The sequence below is a fragment of the Lactuca virosa genome, chromosome 2 (genome assembly GCF_052849685.1).
Source record: "Lactuca virosa cultivar CGN04683 chromosome 2, Lactuca_virosa_CGN04683_v6, whole genome shotgun sequence".
Lineage (NCBI taxonomy): Eukaryota > Viridiplantae > Streptophyta > Magnoliopsida > Asterales > Asteraceae > Lactuca > Lactuca virosa.
The window spans coordinates 192,158,729-192,174,801 of NC_136427.1; the positions used below are offsets into that span (position 1 = coordinate 192,158,729).

At 37.3% G+C, this 16,073-nt stretch overlaps 1 protein-coding gene across 1 annotated transcript; it reads left to right on the forward strand.

Annotated features, from left to right (window-relative positions):
• Positions 1-226: 226 nt before the first annotated feature.
• LOC145156692 (glutathione S-transferase zeta class-like) lies at positions 227-2,179 on the forward strand. The gene is made up of 9 exons (XM_079075973.1): positions 227-468; positions 736-780; positions 932-1,017; positions 1,116-1,187; positions 1,255-1,308; positions 1,416-1,491; positions 1,594-1,655; positions 1,771-1,830; positions 1,963-2,179. The coding sequence occupies exons 1-9, from the start codon at positions 333-335 to the stop codon at positions 2,035-2,037; spliced, it is 666 nt and encodes a 221-aa protein (XP_078932099.1). The 5' UTR covers positions 227-332; the 3' UTR covers positions 2,038-2,179.
• Positions 2,180-16,073: the final 13,894 nt, after the last annotated feature.

Consider the following 16,073-nt stretch of genomic DNA (forward strand, 5'->3'; position numbering starts at 1 on the left):
TAAGGTGTAGTGTAGGAGTATGTTAGATTTGCCGTTTAAAAAAAAATAATAATAATAATAAAATCTAATGAATTTAATGCCCTAGTCTTTAAAATTAAAATGTATTAAGAAAAACTAATAAATAGTTATTCTAGAAAAAATTAATTCTAAAAGGCTGTTTTATGGTCTAATATGAAACTTGAACATATTTGGCATTAATTTCTATTTAAAAAGACGTTCCTTGCATAAACATTGAGCCAAAGTTTTTAGTGGAAGAAGATAGACTTTGAAAACGCACATTCAGACAAATTCTTCCTAAATCCTAATCACTATCAAGTCAACTCAACTGATTAATGGGTTCTAGTCGTCTACGAAGCAATCAGAGCTCGATCAGTGAAGGAATGGAAGAGGGAAATCAGGCGATGAAGCTGTATTCGCACCCCATGAGTTCCTGCTCTCGTCGTGTTCGCCTGGCTCTCAACTTAAAAGGTTTCTCCTCCGTTTAATCCTCACTATGTTTCTATAACTCATTAAATTCCAAATACATATATGTAATTAGATCTGTTGAATATTACTTCCCCCACAAACAGGGATACAATAGAGATCTTTATCATCAAATTTTTTGTTTATAAGTCAATACCAAGATTAATCTATTCGTGTTGGGAACTACAAAGTTTGATTGTATGGAATTAGAAAAGAATACTCATTCAATTTAACACCATTTGAGTATGTGTTTGTTTCTTGTATGAATTGCAGGGCTCAAATATGATTGCATAAATATTACCTCCACAAATCATCCAGGTGAGAATACTAAACCTTACATGGATTTGACACTTCGAAATCTGAAATGGGTACTTTCCAAATTTAGTAAGAAAATATATGTCAAGTTTTATACAATTTTGAAGACAATCACATTTAAATGTAATGATACCTACTATTCCTTACATTACAGAACTTCTAAAGGTGAATCCTATGGGATATGTGCCTGCACTTATCGATGGCACTATTGTAATTTCAGATTCTTATGCCATCTTATTGGTAAGTTATACATTTATATTGTCATTCTTCTTTAAGCTTTAGCTTCCTTCTCATATAATCTATGTTAATATATCATGTTTGATCTTTCTCATTTACAGTATCTAGAAGAGAAATACCCGTTGCATTCTTTATTACCTCAAGATCTTACAAGAAGAGCAATAAATTACCAGGTTTTAAAGCGTTACATATTAAATTATTATTAATTACTCATATGATGTATTAAATTCATTGCAATAGGTTGCAAGTATCATTTCTTCCAGCATTCAACCTCTTCAAAATATGACTTTAGTTGTGAGTAGAACATTCTAGTGAATATTCCTACACTTTTTTTTTTTTTTTTTTTTTTTTTTTTTTTTTTTTTTAATAATTGAGTAGACGATTATCTTAAATTTTAACAGAATTATATTGGGGAAATTGTTGGTCCTGAAGAGAAGCTTCCTTGGGCTCAACTTCATATCAGGAAAGGATTTGTAGGTAATAACTTTTTGCACAATTTAATTATCTTTCTTGTTTATTCAATTCCATATTAAATCAAATAAAATTCCCAAATTCCTAATCATGTGACCACTTCTACAGCTCTCGAGAAGCTATTAATGAAGTATGCTGGAAAATATGCAACCGGAGATGAAATTTACCTGGTATGTTTATATACTTTGTACAATAAGATGAGATTTTTGTATTAGATTCCATTTTATTTAATGATGAGTTGGAATATTCTTATTTGTATTTTATATTTTTATTGGTTACATGCAGGCAGACTTGTATATAGCACCCCAACTTGATAATGCAATCAATCGTTACAAGCTTGACATGGTACAAATATGTAAAATTTTATCTTCTTAGTTCTTAAAAATTGCATATAACTTGTGTTGGTTTCATTACTCTTTTTTTGCTTGACACCATTATTACAACCAGTAAAAGTTCTATTTTTATTTATTTGTGCAGAGTCAGGCTGAGTTCCCTCTACTAATTAAATTAAACGAGACTTACAGGAAACTGCCATCTTTCCAACAGGTGTGAATGACACATGTAGATAAATAATGATTTATGTATAAAGATTATGAAAGTTGAATCTTAGAGTTTTTTGGCTTTTGCAAACGTTGTATGTGTAACTTTGGATGAGTTTTATACGAATTTGTAAAAACTAATATTTCTTGGCTCATTTGTTAGAATGATGTTAATTTTGTATAATGTACAAACTGCTAGTACTTTTTGGACTGCGTTACATATCATTTTCACAATACAATGCTCCGTGGTGCTTATCGTTTACACCAACAACTCAAGTCATAATGGAAGGACTTAAAATAAAAGGTGGGGAAGTTGAACAACTTCTTAATCAACGTAGAAGTGTTAGGAATGAAGCCAATAATTTGAAGGTGGCCTATGAGCAATACCAATTGGAAAATAAAAGGTGGGGAAGTTGAACAACTTCTTAATCAACATGTAACGTCCCAAATTTCCAAACAAAAGTTTTAATTCAGAGATAATCATTCTAAGTACATTCTTAAAGATCCAATAAAACTATTTGTTTCAAAATACTGATAAGAATATCAAGATAATAAATAAAATTACAGAAGACTCAAAACATATCCAAGGATGCCATGCAATCATACCGTGCTCTTACTCTTGCTACCAGAAAACAACCTGAAACATTTAAACTTAAAACAGTAAGCACAAAGTTTAATGAATTTCCCAATATACCACATACAACACAGGATAATGGGCCCAACCCAACGAGTCTAACTCAACCATGCAGGCCCAGCCTAAGAGGTTCAACCCAACCATGTGGGTCCAACCCAACCATCCGAGCCCTTCCCAACGGGTCAAACCCAATAAGCATATAAGCATACAAGCAACAATCAAGACCCTACCAGTCTAGCTAAGCACACAACCAAGCATACATTGACACCCAGTGTCCTACACAGTATAATGGTAAGACTCACCTGAAATCCATAACTCAGTCTATATCTCAAAACCTCCAAGTTTGATCCCAAATTCAAACTAGTAAAAAAGTCAGAAAGTCAACGGTCAACGGCATGCACGTCGTGACCCTTGACCAGTAGCACCGTGATCCACTAAACGACAAAATCGTCGGCAACACTCCAAAATCACGTCGCGACCCTCAACAAATCGCGTTGTGATTTTCGTCCAGACATCTCAACCCATTAAGCTCTTAATCCTTAACTATAAAGGTTCCAATTCTCAGGTATGATACTCCACAATGACTTAATAGATAAAGTTTCCGACTTTATCCAAACCAAGGGCTTAATAACTCTAAATCTCAAGACCTAAGTCCAAAATTCCACTTATAGTGTCAAAACTTAATGCATGACCTAAGGAAATGCATGCACAACCATTTTTCCATCACCAAGCAAGTTCAGAAGTCGTTTAATTCGTTCATATGGTTATGGAGTTCTCCAAACTCCAAGAACATAAAAAAGAGACCAAGAAGATACCAAAAAAAACATATAAAACTAGATCTAAAGCAATAACCATCAACATAGGAACTTTATACTCACCAATGTCCAGAAAAGTGGTGAGATTGCTGGATCCAAGCTGGAGCAAAGATTCTAAGCACCAAGAATCACCTCCTCTAACTTCAAGAATCAAGAATGCACCAAAAGCTCAAAACTTGGAAAGAAATGGAGATGAAGCAATATAGAGGCTAGAGTTTACATTCAAGAGGTTCTCTGATGTAATGATGGCTGCAAAATGGCCAAAAACACGAAAATAACTTCCTTAAATACGCAATAAAACCCAAAAAACATGGGCTTGGGCTGAAACATAAATCACGTCGTGACACCTTATATGTCGCGTCGTGAAAAGCCTGATTTAACAAAGCCCAATCTAGCTTCCAACCCAACTAAACCTTTTTGTCTGAAGCCTAAGTCTTTTAACCCAAAAATCGCACCCATATAAGGTCCAAACGTCATCCCTTAAAGACTGAGACCCTTTCTCTTGATCAAAATAAATCCTGACATTCTGAAAAAGAAACATCAAAAAACCGGATGTTAGAATTCTCCCCCACTTAAACTAGATTTCGTCCTCGGAATCCACTTTGGCTAAAATTTCAAAAAAAAACCCCTTACGTAAAACCTGAAAAATCCTCCAAACCATTAGTTAAATCGATGCGTCCACACAATGGTTCGCAATACCACTCGGAACCTAGAACGAGTCATCAAAACAAACCCGATCACTTGAAGTTAATCAACCAGCAACACTACCTCTCTCACCGCCGACTATCCGATCAATTTCCTGGTGAAACCACTAAATTTGGATGTTTTAACATTTCTACCATAACTCATCCCAATGATAACTTCATAAGAGCGGAAATATATCAGTCGGGATCCTCAAAAATCATACTCAAAGACTGACGATCATCCTCCTGATATACTCATGCTCTAGTCCTCTTCACTAGGAACACCGCCATCTAACGCTGAAACGAGCACTCAAACATCCTTACCATAATAAATCAGATGTTACCATATCCGAAAACTCATGCCCAGAAGGCCTCAACTATACGCTTGACTTCCTGACGAGTCAACACAAAACCCACCGCTCCCACAAGCGTAACAATAGACGAACCAACCTCTCACGTTGAATTTGAACTCCCATTCTAGCTTAAGTGTGTAACCACTTGATAAATCGTCCAAGATATCGATAAAAAACACCATAATTCAAAATTTCTAGAACCAGTACTAGATCGTTGGTAGCCCAACTCCCAATGAATAATTCTCATAAACAAATAGGAATCCACAAATTTAGTAACTGGCCAAGGAACTTCTGATATGCCTCCATGAGTTACCAACAACTCAATATCTACCAACACATGACCTAAAACCTGCTGGCCACTGAGCCTCCATTAGTCTTTCTATAACGCTTAAACACCCCAAACCATGCCAAAAGGACTAATTAACCAAGACCTAATAGTCTCAACCACATAACTACCTGGTCCAACCCTCATAAGTCATATACATGTTGGTTGACGATACAACATGACACCATCTAAACTTTGGAATGAGAAACTCACAGTACCATACCACTCTCCCCATCATTCCCCTACGGGCCCGAAGACTCACGACTAGCACCTTAGTGGGCCTATAGGCACGCGACCATTATGTAACGACCCAAAAATCCTTCCGTCGACGAGGTTAGTCTTCCATTATGGATTAAGTTTTATGTGTGCTTATAGGGAGAAATTATATATACACATTTTCTTAGTTTGTTATATATATATATATATATATATATATATATATATATATATATATATATATATATATTACCTTAAAAAACTCGTAGCAAACATAACTAGGTTAAAAACAATATTTCTGCAAAATAATTATTTTTACCTTAAAAGCATACATAGACCCATGCACGGTATATGAATGTATTTGATTGGTTCTTTGGCTGGTGGGGTGCAGATGCTCCTCGATTTTATTAAAAGTAATGAATATCTATATGTAGGTGTAATCCCATACTACTCTTCCCCACGGGTATATGTGTCACAAAAGATGCCATTACATTAAATTTTAATAAAATCTAAACTGATTAAAAGTACAATTAAATTAGTAAATTACGTGTTACATGTTGAAGTGGTCCAAATCAAATACAAGTGCAAGGTATTCGTCCTTCACTGTCTCCTTTCAGTATCTACCATAAAACCTTTGCTATAAGATATACGATATAGACACTCGTACTAAATCTTCGACGAAATCATCAAGTGAGTTATCAAAGACAAACAACAAGTCAACAACTTTTGTTGTATCTAACATCGGGACAAATGGAAACACTTGATGTCCGAACTGTGTGGTCGTCAAATGTCACACCCCCAAACCAAGGATGGCGGAAACGTCCAGGGGTGGAGGACTTCATGTATAGTATCATGACAACAATTGCAATAGTGATCAAAGTAAACACAACCAACATAAATATAATTGAAAAAGTTACACCATAGTATAAGTTTACATGTTTCCAAATCAATTACATTATGTTGACAAAAATGAAATGTTTGACGCCTTAACGTCCCATCCTCAAAAGCGCTTGTTTACCTGTTTATTTATTTCCTGAGAATACAAGTAGTTTGAAAGAGTGTCAACAGTTAAGTTGGTGAGTTCATAAGCTTTTGAATGTAGTGATGAAAACCTTTCCTTTTTAAAAGTAATGTTTGTTCCAGAAAAATCCAATATTTTCCCTAAAGTGTGAATTGCAGCCTTAAATCCAAAGACCAAAATGTACAAGTAATTTCCATACTTATAGTAAAACAATGCAAGTTTAAATTGACATAAAATCGTTTGATTTAATGAAATCCCCGTAAATCCTATGAGTTGTTAATACTTTATGTGAGTTATTATAACCATGCTATGACCTAGATGGTCTGAAACGACGTTCTTCAGGCGTCGGAAATGTTATGACATTTGTCACCCGTAGACTTCGAGGTCCTACTGTAGCTAACAACAAGGTGTGGGGTGTCAATCCCAATATAGATCTATACACAGCTATCACGCTCTCCCTCAAAGAGATTCTGGTTACAATACAGGACTTATAGTGCATTAATTGAAAAGTAACATGAAGCGAATGTCTCACAATTTAGTCATTAACGGATTTATGTGTAGTGAGTGAAAACCCTTTTTGTGTAAATGAAACCTCTAGTAATGAACTTGTTGTGTAAGTGCATCATAAACTATACCTATTATAGTTTATCAAGTAATGGTAGTAGTAGTGAACATTAACTATACTTACAATAGTTTATCAAAATGTTTGTATGCAATGGATATAAACTTTGTTTATTATATTTAATTTCCAAACTTGTGGAGGTAAAAATCCATTTGTTTTCTGATGTATGTCTATTTACCAAGACAAAGTGACATATAATATAACACATATATGCACATAATAATATACACCTTGCTCAACAAGTTACAAGGTGTAAATGAAATTGATAACATTTTTCTAGTGTTAACATTTCTATTTCCTGTTCTTGGAAGATTTATAGGAAAGTCATCAAAGGTCCAAATCAGAATCCGTAAATTCTGAGAGTTTGGAAAATGTGTCTAGTTTGTTCATAAATTTTATTATGATTTTTAGTGACTTCCCACTTGTGTAAAAAGGTCCATATTCACATACTGGTCCGGATTTGTTCTTGAAATGATAGGCAGTTTTGTAAAAGTCACCATAAATTGTAGAAAAATTGTATGGAGATGTACAAGTAGTCATTTTAAAGGTATGAACCTGAACTATTTGTACCTAATACAGTTTTGAAAACTAAAATGTTTAAGTTGACTAAAACAGTCCGTGAATGGAGTTAAACTTTTCTGATGAAAGCTGTTGGATGAGTTTAGTTGTGTTCTTGGTGTTTTAACTTGTATTCCCCCCCTTAAAACTTAAGAAAAACGTGAAAAGATAGGGGTATGAACTCACCTTGTTTGGTTTCAGAAGATGGATGATGAAGAAATGAAGTGTTCAACTCAAGAACACTTTAGAAGGTGCTTGAAGATTCGAAGATCTAACACACATATGATGATGTTTGTGTAAGATATCCATGATTTAAGTAGAAAGACGGAGAAATAATCATGTGAGGAGTGATATTACTTACTAGGAGTAGATGAAGAGCTTGTGATTAGCCTTGGACTTTTCGAGATTAGAGAGAGATAGTGAGAGAGAATGAGTTTTTGCTTCTTGGTGAAGTGTGAGTGAAATGGGAGGAGAGATGAGGGTCTTTCTATCCTTGTGTCAAGGCACTTGGCTGAAAAGAGTGGGAAAAAGGACAATGAAATGACCAGGTATGGTGGAATAGTAATTGGGGATGGTCTTGGAGTGGGTATGTGAGGTAACTTGTGTCCTTGCCCAAAGGATAATTCAACACTCCACTCCATATCTTACCCACTATATTTTTAGTCTTAGATAATGATTACCCTCAAAATGTGATTAGATTATGGAAATATGGGGTCTTATATGCCAAAATATAAGTTTGGGTGAAAATCTCGCGTTAAAATCACGAAAAACGGGCTCAAAACGCTAAAAATATTGAAAACCGGGTAAAAGTGGCGAATATCCGAAGTTCAGGGTCGGAGGTTCGGTCCTAGCCATTAGAACCGAAAGTAGATGGGAACCGAGAGTAGGGTTCGGTCTTGAGCAGCTTCGCATCTCGGACCCAAAGGTAGTATCTCGGACCGAAGGGTGAGTTCGGTCTCTTAGCAGGTTCGGTTCAGGAAGGTGGTTTCGGTTCTCAAGAGGTTTCGGTTCCTTAAGGGAGGTTCGGTTCCTAAGAGGGTTTGGCTCCTTAAGAGGGTTCGGCTCCTTAAGAGGTTTTGGCTCCTTGAGAGGGTTCGGCTCCTTAAAGCTGTTTTTCGCGTAAACTTCCGTTTTCGAGCGGTTTTCGACTAAATTAAGGGTCGGGATGCCCCGACTGATTATAAGAAGTTGAGAGAGATTTTGAGAGAGATTTGGGAGAGATTTGACATACTTGGAGAGATTTGGGAGAGATTTGACATACTTAGAGAGATTTGACATACTTGGAGAGATTTGGGAGAGATTTGGGAGAGATTTGACATACTTGGAGAGATTTGGGAGAGATTTCACATTATTGGAGAGATTTCTCATACTTAGAGAGATTTGGGAGAGATTTGACATACTTAGAGAGATTTGGGAGAGATTTGAGGTAGGGAGAGATAGAGTGAAAGAGATTGGGAGAGACTTCTTTTGTGACCTTTTTGAGTGTTTGGCTTTGTAACGCAAGGTCCGTAAACCCCGTTAAGCCATGTTTAAGAGTCTTACACACCCCCGAAGGGTATGTAATAGTGTTTTATTGTTTTGCTACATCACTTATGCCGATTAGGGTTCAAGAATCCTACACATACGAACTTTCCAAGTGATGACTTCTTATTAAAATAGCGAGTTGTACAATAATTACATAACGTAAACCCTAGTATACAAGGGTTAGTAGAGTTGACCGGTTTGACTTGTTGACTTTATTTGACTTTGACTTGACCAGAATTTGACGGTTGTCACATCAAACAAGTAACAAAATACTAACCGAATCGAAAACCCGTTATTAGGTCTTATGCTTTTGTCAAAACAAATTTAGTAATCGTCCAACGAAAGTACTAACTCATTCACATCATATCGTGGATTGGTCACGACGTCCTTGCAGAACGAGTAATCACACAATAATAGGTGGCCTTTCATGTTTGTTGTACATCAACTCACTTACCAACACAAGATTCTATGAAAAGACGTCACTCGTGTCGGGATAAGATATATCCTAGCCATAATATTCATACCTAAGTCTAATTTGAAAGTTGTAGTGAGTATCGTGTATACTCAACCTGTCGGTCACTGAACCACCAGTAACAACACTATACTGCACAACGCTTGTCTATGCCACACGACTAACAAACCAACACATGGGTCTCTGCTACACAACTGCCGACCCCACTCTCAAAAGTGAAATCCATGATGGCTCATGACATACCGTGACACCATTCAACCATTGGGATGAGAAGCTCGCAGATCCTCACCGTTCTTTCCATCATCCGACCACAAACATGACGACTCCCGACCAACATCCAACATGCCTAAAGACACACTGCCATCGTTCCACTGATCGGTAGGAATCCAGTCAACATATCACTCAACACTTGCCATAAAATATAGGATCCATACCATTCTGAAACACACACTCTTACACAAATCCACTGCCACCTACGCATCGCCAAACGAAACATGACCACGCACAACCAACGCTAGAAAGACAATTGAACTCTTATTCCAAATTGGAAGAACAAATTTTCACACCCTCTAGGAGGAAACACTATGCTCCCCAACTTATTGTATTCCTTCTTAATTGCAACCTTACCCACAAGGTGATGTACCAGCAAATCGGATGATGTGACGAACCTCAACTGTTATTAGATACTTTCTTCTATTGACCATAATACACCAATGCGCGAAAGATCAGAAAAAACTTCCAATTTCGGAAGGGATTCCAAAATTGGCCAGAAATGCTGCCAACCCAGTCGACACCACCTGCTAAAACTGAATCTTGTGTAACCATGTTCCTTCCTGAATATTGAACATCGTTGCCCCAACTTCCGATCTTCCACTAACTAAGGCCATCTGTAATTTCAAACCCACTAGGAGCAAAAATCCCACAACCAAGAAATCGAGAGAACGCCTGCGCCGCAACCAAGATACAAAATTTGTTGAACTTGTCTAAGGGTTGACTCATCAATTGCACCCTTGGTTGATACAGCTTGAATTCTTCGAATACTCTTAACTGATACTGATAAATGAAACATCCAATGATTGAAATTCGGTCGGAAACTAAACCAGATGGCCCCATACATACCGAGCAAAACCCTTGCGAAAATACTCTTATCAAATTTTGGAACCGATCGACACAGCAATGGCTGCCCATTCTCGGTTATAAATAACCGACCCATACTGCGAGCTAACCATGTTCTCTAAATACGATGCACAACTCGAGTGACTTAACGCTCCCTTATCATAATCCCTATTACTTCTGAAAAGGACAACTGGCCGCAACAAGTTCCTTACATATCAACCTTCTATTGTGAGAACAACACACACACATACACACGCCTAACGACAACTTACTCTGCACCCACAATATGACCAAGCCTTAAATTATCTGACCCACAACCTCATTCTCCTCTTAAAAATTCAAGAATTTCCATACAGATGCTCAAAAGACAGCTCCGACAAGTTCAGAATATCTGTAAAACTCTCCTATTCTAAGACAGGAATAACTTGATGCTTCCCCGGGTACACCCGATCTCTAGAACCTGCGATACGTATTCCACATGTGACATAGCCTCCACCTTGGCCATCGAACCACAAGAACCAGCGAGTCTCAAGCATCCTTTCACTGCGACATAGAGATGATTTATTGTGAACTAAACTTCACTTTCTTACAATAGAACCAATGAGGAGACCACCATCTCCTATCTTAACCATCAAATGACCCACATCCGATCTCTTTCCTACCTCGAGAACAGGAGGCAAAAAAAACACAACCCAATGCAGAAAGTAACATCCCTTTCCATCGTCTGACCACTCAACCTGAGGCTGCAATCCTCGAGTCGACCATCATAGCGACTTCCTCCTTGAGCCCTGCAACTCAGTCTGACACGACTTTATGCAAGGCCAACGAGGCCTTTGAATCGACTAACTCACATAGGTCTGCACCAACCATACCCAAACTGCCACATACACTAAGGCCCAAACGATTACCGATCTCATTTTGAATAATCATAGCCGACAGGTGGATAGCGACAAGAAAAACTACAATTACACTAGTGCTATACCACAACATCTACCATTCCCTAGTTCCATAGAAACCTTTTTGACCCTTCCCGATCCTCGTATGGATCCTGTGCTTTTAGTAGTATGGGCCCCTACTACCTTCCACACCTATCCGTATGTGTCCCGGGAATTGCCTCAAAGTCTCTAAGTCACTATACCACACCACTATCGATATCAGATACCTATGCCACCACAGGAACACACTACCACCCATCATATACTCTCTCACTCTACGATTCTTCTCATGTATTGAGAAACCGGGCTCTGCGAGGGTCGGGCTTCGAAACCAAAAAGATAAATTTTCCGGGCTTCTCGGGAACTTCGGGACGTGTTTCGGGTGCTATAATTGATACCGGGGCTTCGGGGGATGTCAAAATAGTGAAAATATTGAAAAAGGGGTGAAAAGGGCAAAATCTCCAAAACTACACGGGGAGGCTCGCAAGCCTTGTATTTATAGGGGAGGTCCGAAGGTCGACCGAGAGGAGTGAGTCAGCAGCGAGGGCACGAGGTAGCAGGAGGCGAAGGCACGCGGCTCGGACAGATGGCGCGCATGCGAGGTGCCAGCGCTTCGGACGCGTCATCGGCTTCGGACACCTGTGCGACACGCATCGCTCCTCGGACGTGCCATGACTCGGATGACGCAGCTGCTTTGGATACGTGGTCAGCTCGGAGCGAGGGTGACGTGGCTGGTCCGGATGAAGCTTATCCATGCGAATATTCTCGAAAATTGTGCCCCAATCTTCTAAAATCCATAACTTTCGCGTACGCGCTCCGTTTTTGACGTTCTTTATATGCACGCGTAGGTAAAATTACGCTCTACAACTTTCGTTTAGACTTCGTCGGCTAATTTTGACTTTAATTTTTATATTATTATTTTTAACAGACCGGGACAGGAAATCCGTTAAAAATTCATAACTTCTACATCCGACGTCCGTTTTCGTCTGTCTTTTTACCGTTGTACTACTATTGACGAGACCTTCGATTCTCGTTTAGGTCTTGTCGGCTAAAAATCACTCGATCTAAAATTCGAGTTTTTAGTTGTCTACTGCTAAGCTGAAACTTAGAAAAATCATAACTTCCTCATACGAAGTCAGATTTGGGCGTTCTTTTTATACATACTCTCGGTTTAACGAACACTACGACTTTCATTTAGATCACCAAGGCTAAAAAGTAGTTTATCAAAAACTCACTTTTTACGTCATTCGGCACCGTGCCGGTTTTGTCGCGAAACTTCGACATATCATAACTTCTTCGTTATAACTCGGATTTCGGTATTCTTTATATATCCGTAATCCTTGTCACGACCACTACAACTTTCTTAATAGATATCGTCTTTATCTAATATTTATTTTCGACGCTCATTTTTATTCTTAATTAATTAAATCTTAGTAATTAAGCATAAAACACATAATTCACATAATATTCACATAATTCCTTTTCATTTCTTCCAAAATGAGTTACAAAGGTTAACCTAGACTATTATGTCAATATTAATGCCTAGCCTAGAAACACGGGCGTTACAACGGAGATCCTGACACGTGGCACAAAATGGTGGGGGAGACGTCACCTTAAAATATGCGACATGTATGTCGTGCACCCCAAAAACGACTTTAAATAGGAGGCCAATCCTCATTCTTTCTCCCACAACTTCCCAAACACTCTCTCGATTTCTTTTAGTTCTAGCCCATTTTCTCTTAGTTTTAGTCTTCGGCGAAGCCCTACGACCCTTGAAGTAGTAGTTGCTAGTGAGTAGAAGCTCTGCCAATGCAATTTCCTAACTTTTGTCAAGAAGAACCTCTGTAAGTTAAGTTACACTCTAATTTTTTCAGTTTATGTAACATCCATAAAAACCACAACCAATTTAAACCTTTCAAAACAACCCATTTACTAATAAAAGTGTTTACAAAAACATTGTTTCCAAAACATGATTTAAAATCAGATTCTTCCAAGATCCAATTAGTTGTACAACTGAGGGTGTGTACGATCATGCCTTCGCCTTGCCACGGTCCTCTGAAGAACCTAAAACCATAAACAAAACTGTAAGCACAAAGCTTACTGAGTTCCCCCAAAGTACCAACACACAAACATATAACATATACAAATAACAACATGTATTGGGTTCATAGCTAAAAAACTGGATTACCCCTGAGCCCACAATATGATTCTGGCTTGCCTATCGGGCCCACCACTTGTATATGGCTTGCTCCCGAGCCCACTGTTGGATTAATGTCTAAGTCCATAACTATAATTGGTAAGACTTGACCCGACCCGGCATGGTCCATTTGGGTTGCATGGCATCATGCATTTGGATAGACTATAATGAGAGAAGTAACACTTAAGGTTGGTTAATATATTATAAGTTCTAATATATTAATAAGGTTATTTAATTAGTATTGATCAAGAATTAATTTGGAATTAATTAAGTGATCAAAAGGAGACTAATTAAATATATGGGTTGATTGTGTAAATCATTCATTCTTATATATGTGGGCTTGTGATCCAAGATTCCTTATGTTGGACTAAGTCCATGGGGTGACCCATGTATACTCCATGGAGGTTAAAATCCATGGAGCATAAGGAATGGGTAAAGTTATGAGTTACATGGTGTAACCCTAATAGCCACCATATAAAAGAATCCCATGGCTCAAGAAATCGTGCACTAATGTGTGAGTGTAAGGGCTAGACGATTTCAAGGAGTGTTCAAGTTTCTCTCAAGTTATTCCAAGTGTATTTGGTGTTGTGTGAACCATTTGAGGTGTCACACTTGGGGCACTAGGCACTCAAGCTTCATGAAGACATTCTACATCAAAGAGGTATGTATTCTATCTTGTTATATTTATTATTTTGTATGCTAGATTAGGATAATACCTTGGATGTTCATAATTGTATGTATAATAGAAAAAACATAGATCCAAGGTATTTAGGGTTGCATGTACACTTAGGAGTGTTAGAATGCTCATAGCCCAACAGTGGTATCAGAGCCTAGGCTTGTTTTCTTGTTATACTTGCAAAAGTAGCTGAAAAATCGAGTTGGATGCATATATTCGATTGTTTTGGCTGGAATTAGACTAGGAACATTACCCTAAGATGTTTTTGGACTTATAAACTTGTTTTTGATATGGTAATGTTCATGCTAATCCAATTTCTAAGATAATTGTCAGAATTTCAAGATTTGTATTAGTTTGTATGTTCATGCTAATTTCTTGAAGATTGATGATTTGAATTATCTTGTTCTTATGAGGTTCTTAGATTAATAGAAAACTTGTGTGAAATAGTTGTTTTCAATCCATTTTAATCTAAGAGTTGATTCCAAAGTGTGTTTTTGTAACTTGTCCTCAAGTTATATGAAAAGTCACATTTAAGAATCATGAAACTCATAAAAGTTGGCAAAGGTTACAAAATGAAGAGTCTCTTCATTAAATTAAAAAAAAGTGTAACCTTAATTAGTTCCATAAGTTACAATAAAAAAAAGGTTATTTTTTTTATTAATTAGTTTAAAGTCTTCCATAACTTGTCCTCAAGTTATGGAACTTGAAGAGTTTTTTTTTTTTTAATTAAAACTACTTTAAACTCATAAGTTATGGAATTAATTAGTTTTGAATAGTTTCAAAACTTGCCCTCAAGTTTTGGAATTTGAAAAGTTTTCACTTATGAATACTTTAATTCCAAGTTAGCCCTTAGAATTTTAAAAGTTAAAATTCAACCCTTATACTTTATAATATTATAAGTTAATAATATTTATATATATGTATAAGAGTAAAGTCAGTCTTACCGTTAGTAGGCCTCATTCACGAAGCCGGTCTATAAGGGGGGTATAAGGTTACTGCCTATAAAATGGCAGTTTAATGGGTGTCCACTCTCACCCACCGCTTCCTTGACTGGTGGAGGGTCGTTAGCCGAACGGGTAGGACAAGGACTATAATTCTCCTTTCATTAAAAGTATTAATGATAAATACTAAGTAACTAAACTCTTATTAATACCCAATCTTAGTTACTTAGGAAAATGTGAATTTGGTGCTAACCCATGAAATTACACTTTGCACTTTGCTTAAGTCGTTAGTGGAGCGTGTGTGGTTAACCGGCACACTAACCTGGACTTAACAAGGTAGGCAAAGGGTAACTTAATATTTATCATAGTATCGGTGGGGCGTGTGTGGTTAACCGGCACACTGATTAAGGGGTAAATATTAAGGGTACCAAGTATATTTGCATGGTTATTCACACCTTGTTTTGTGATCCTCGGCATCCCAGTCACAAAACCTGAAGGGCACACTCGGGATTGAAACATGCCTTTGAACAGTTCAATGAATCTCAAAGATCTAGGACTTTCAAATCCAATTAAAACCTAATAAATTATTTCGTTTTTCATGGTGGAAATTGGTGAATCGTCATTCACCTACCTTCAAATATTTTATAGCTTGGATTACGGCATCCCTCTTCTAAGTTATAAAATAGTTTGTTGGGTCCTAGCCTTAATATTTCATATTGGGTGTCATATTAAGGACTTTAAATCAAATATCTTGAATATCTCCCAAAAAGATGTCTGGTCTAGACATTTATGATCTTCCCAAATCTCTTGAAACAAGCTTTCCTAAATGAAGATGATGTCCCATGGATATCATACTTCTTTCACCTCCTCCAATTATTCTCCCTAACCCACAAGTTCCTAAAAAGTTTAAGGTCACTCAAGCCCTATTGGCAAGGCAAGGTCTAGGTGTGATCACATCTTG

Bases quoted from the DNA above. Each gene is read 5' to 3' on its own strand.
- LOC145156692 (XM_079075973.1), top strand. From the start codon at position 333: ATGGGTTCTAGTCGTCTACGAAGCAATCAGAGCTCGATCAGTGAAGGA. The intron at 469-735 runs GTTTCTCCTCCG...TATGAATTGCAG, and splicing joins CCTGGCTCTCAACTTAAAAG to GGCTCAAATATGATTGCATA. The intron at 1,018-1,115 runs GTAAGTTATACA...TCTCATTTACAG, and splicing joins ATTCTTATGCCATCTTATTG to TATCTAGAAGAGAAATACCC.